Source organism: Buceros rhinoceros, unplaced genomic scaffold (assembly GCF_000710305.1).
Source record: "Buceros rhinoceros silvestris isolate BGI_N320 unplaced genomic scaffold, ASM71030v1 scaffold19801, whole genome shotgun sequence".
Taxonomy (NCBI): Eukaryota; Metazoa; Chordata; class Aves; order Bucerotiformes; family Bucerotidae; genus Buceros; species Buceros rhinoceros.
The window spans coordinates 5,654-9,772 of NW_010393910.1; the positions used below are offsets into that span (position 1 = coordinate 5,654).

Below are 4,119 nucleotides of genomic sequence, written 5' to 3' on the forward strand. Positions count from 1 at the left end.
GGTTTGGGGAGGCCGAGTGTCGGGGTTGGTTTCGGGTGGGCTGGGTCTCAGTGCCAGCTTTGCCAGGGGCTCTCGGCGATGGTGGATCTGCCTCTCAGGGATAAGAGCTGGGAAGTCTTGGGACCAGCAGACCCTTTGGTCGAGATCTGTCAGTGCGACTCGTCCAGCGGAGGCTGGCAATGAGGTCAGGGATGAGGGGGCTCTGTGTTTTCTTTGAACCTAAAGAAAAAGCCCTTCCCGTGTGCCCCCTTTGTGGCCCTCACAGGGCTCCGAGGTGGCTGAGGATGTGGGCTGCAGCGCTGGGACCTGTCAGTGGAACTGGAACCAGCCAAGAAGTGTCTGCCAAGCGTTTGCAAGTGTGTTTGGCAGGAGCACCGGACCCACAGCAGGGACACAGGACAGGGCCGAGGCGCTTGGCCATCCCCGGCAGCAGTGGGGAGAGATTCTGCCCCACGATCTGCCCAGCTGCTGTGCTCTAACTGGTCCAAGCTCAGTTTCAGCAGGGCAACGGGGCCTCTCTGTGGTTTTTGGCTCTCCGAGGTGTTTCATTTCAGCCCAGGGGAAGCACCCAGCATGTTGGCAGGGCTCATCCTGCTCCACAGCGTTCCCCCACGTGAGCAGAAAGCGGGGAGCTGCGCCCAGGGCCACGCGTCACGCGATTTACCGTGCAGGTAGCCCTGGGCTGCGCCAGGCCAGAGGGTTCTCCAAGCTCCACATCACTTCTGCCTCTTCCCAGCCAGTGCTGGGGGTATGTGCAGGGGGCTTGGACCATCTAAACAGCTCCAGAAGATAAGGAGAAAAGAAACTCCAGTATTTTCTGGGGTGGTGAGTTAGATAAATATGCAGAATGCACATCCATGGACCAGCACAGAAAGAACGACTTGTATTTACTGCGACTTGTATTTAACCTGGATTAACTCTTTGTTAGCTGCTCCACAGCTCTGGAGGTGCTTTCTGCAGCTCAGAGCAGGGTTGAACTGTGCTGGAGGGCAGCGAGGTTGAGGCTGGGGGAAAGGAAGGATGAGGAGTGGAGCCGCTGGTGTAGGATGCTGCTTCGTTCCTGGGGGTCCATGGTCAGCAGCGAGGTCGAGCAAACAGGGATGAAGTACGGGTGGAATCAAGCAGAAATTGGTGAAATAAGGTGATGGCAAGACCAAAGGGCCAAAGCTGCGTGCCAAAAGGTCCTGTGGCAACACAACAGCTCCCTGTTTTTCCAAACAGGGGATTCCTGTTGGCCTTTTGAGCTGGCAGGACCATCCCGGCCCATTGCTTCGTGTGTTACCTGCCCTCTACCCACCCGTTTGCTGCCTGACCTTGACACCGGCGCGTGGTTCTCTCTCCTCTTTTAGCAGCGTCGCCCGTAAGCTGAAAAACTGGCCAGCACAATGGGAAAAAAACAGAACAAGAAGAAAGTGGAAGAGGTCTTAGAGGAAGAGGAGGAGGAGTATGTGGTGGAGAAGGTCCTAGATCGGCGAGTGGTAAAGGGCAAAGTGGAATATCTGCTGAAGTGGAAAGGCTTCTCAGAGTAAGTCCTTGCTCTCTCCTTGTGCTGGGTGTTGGGTGGCTCCGGTGTGTCACTTCTGCCTTTGGCTCCCGAAGCCTCTAGGCTGGTGGCTCCATCTCCCTGCGCCTCTCCTTGTTGGTAAAACAGAGCTAACGGGCCAGCGGCAGCTGTAGCATTAAAACCAGCCGTGCTAAATGCCTCGAGCTCTAATCAGGGCGAGGAGAGCACAGCCTGGGTGAGAAAGTCCCATTCTGCCTCACGAACAGGCTGTGCGGTGCCCTGGTGGGGCTTCCCCTCCTTAAACCCACTGTGAAACGAGCAGCCAGGTAAAATGAATTATGTTTCTCTCCTGAGAAGGGAAATAACCGCCCTGGCGAGAGCATCCCTGCCTGGATCTGCGCAGGGCCCTGTTTCATGGGGCGAGGACACCCCCACATCCAGACAGCTGCTTCTCTTGGCATCTCCACCTGACCTCTCACGCAGGACATTTCTGGGCAAGGCCCGTGTGTAAAATCCCGGTGTTGTCTTTGCCTGCAGTGAAGATAACACCTGGGAGCCGGAGGAGAACCTCGACTGCCCAGACCTCATTGCCGAGTTCCTGCAGTCCCAGAAAACCGCACACGAGAGCGAGAAGTCTGAGGGAAGCAAACGCAAAGCGGAGTCTGACTCGGAGGATAAGGGGGAGGAGAGCAAACCAAAGAAGAAGAAGGAGGAGGTGAGGCAGGTGGGGGTTCTGTGCTTGTCTCCCTACCCCGGCGTTCGGCCCAGTGTCTGGTAGCTGGAGCAGCCGCGCTCTAAACTGCCGTCAAACCATTCTCCTGCGCGGAGGGGAAACTATTGCGCTTTGGCAAGACACGGCGAGGGGCCGCGAGGTGGGGGTCGGTCTCTTCTCCCATATAGCAAGTGACAGGACGAGAGGAACCAGCCTCAACCTTGAGACTTGAGAACCTTGAGACTCCCTAGCTGTCAGAAGGAGGAGTGAGGTGGTGCCTGAGCCAGGCCTCTTAGAGCCGTCCTGGCACTAAACTGAAAGGCCAGTTCTTGAAGCCAAAGGGCCCGGAGCCCCAGTGTCTCCTGGAGAACCTCAGGGGAGAAACAGGAGGCAGGAGTTGCCTCTTGGCCCTTGAAGAGGAGCAACAAGGTGGAGCAGGGAGCCTCCTGCTCAGGGTGCTCATAGCATGGGAAAGGGGGCGGTTAAAGGCTGTGCCATCTAGTTTTCATCCCCGGAGCTGCTGAATCATGGCCAGCACAAGAGTCTGACCCACAGGGCCTTGGAAGTAAGATTCTCTGTCTTGCAGCAGCAGCAGGAGATCACCCCTGTGCAGCAGGTTCACACCTGAGTGGTCTTCTCAGTTTTCCTCTGGCCACTATGGTCCGAGCATCTAGCAGGCAGAGCCCTTCTGGACAGCCACCAGTGTGTCCTGGTGACCAGGACTGGGGCTGTGGCTGTCACCCCGGCGATGCTACAAGCAGAAACTTGTCTCTTTTCAGTCGGAGAAACCGCGAGGCTTTGCCCGAGGATTTGAGCCAGAGCGAATCATTGGTGCCACGGATTCCAGCGGGGAGCTCATGTTCCTGATGAAGTGGTGAGTGTGTCTTTGTGTCTGTCACTTCTTCACTTATTCTGTGCCAGAGCGGGAAGGACCTGCGCCTGGGGAGTCCCTGCTACCTGGCATGAAACCTCTCACGATGGCGCTGCTGCCTGAGGTGACCCTCTGCGCTGAGGCTAACGTGGATGTGAAACGAGCAGGTAGGGCCCTTGGGGTTGCGTGGCTCTTAAGCTGTCCCCCCGCAGCAGGCGCGAGCTTGGGGAGAGAGAGATACAGACAGACAGAGAGAGAGGGGTTTGGCGTCGTGGCACGGGCCGCAGCTTCGGAAGGCTGCACCCAGAGGAGAGCCATGACCCTGACTGCGTCTCCTTTGGCTGTGGTGGCACAGGGCTCGTCACTGGCGCAATTGGGAGCCAAACCAGTCAAGCCTAGGTGTGGGAGCCGTTCGCTTTTGCACCCTCTCAGCAGTCCAGAGCGGCTGGGAACAGGGCCGCAGCCTCTGTTCAGCTTCTCACCCCATCCCTGACAAGACAGAGCTGAACTCAACGCCTGATTTTTTCTTGGGCTTCACGTGCTGCTTCTCCCTCCTCCGGAGCTGCTCGGGAAGGGGTCACTGGGACCCCCCCAGCGCCTCAAGTTTACCTGCCACTTCTCTGTCTATATCAGCACTGGCCAGCAGGACCAGGGCAAGTGTCATCCCCCTGTACTGGGGGCACTGGTGAGGCCGCACCTTGGATAATGTGTCCAGTGTTGGGCCCCTCACTCTAAGAGGGACATTGAGGGGCCAGAGCATGTCCAGAGGAGGACGGCGAAGCTGGTGAAGCATCTAGAGCACAAGTGCGCTGAAGAGTGGCTGAGGGTACCCAGGTTCTTTAGTCTGGAGAAGAGGAGACTCAGGGGGGACCTCATCACTCTCTACATCGACCTGACAGGAGGCTGGAGCGAGGTGGGGGTCGGTCTCTTCTCCCATATAGCAAGTGACAGGACGAGAGGAACCAGCCTCAAGCTGTGCCAGGGGATATTGGGAAAAATGTCTTTACAGAAAAAGTGATCAAGCCCTGGCCC

General features: G+C 57.4%; 1 protein-coding gene across 1 annotated transcript in view; it reads left to right on the forward strand.

Annotated features, from left to right (window-relative positions):
- Positions 1 to 1,281: 1,281 nt before the first annotated feature.
- The window catches only part of CBX1 (chromobox homolog 1), a 3,346-nt gene continuing 508 nt past the window's right edge, over positions 1,282 to 4,119 (forward strand). The window contains exons 1-3 of the mRNA XM_010145061.1: positions 1,282 to 1,525; positions 2,042 to 2,219; positions 2,996 to 3,090. Of these exons, the coding sequence (XP_010143363.1) occupies positions 1,386 to 1,525; positions 2,042 to 2,219; positions 2,996 to 3,090 (413 nt within the window). The 5' untranslated portion in view covers positions 1,282 to 1,385. The remainder of the gene's footprint in view (positions 1,526 to 2,041; positions 2,220 to 2,995; positions 3,091 to 4,119) is intronic.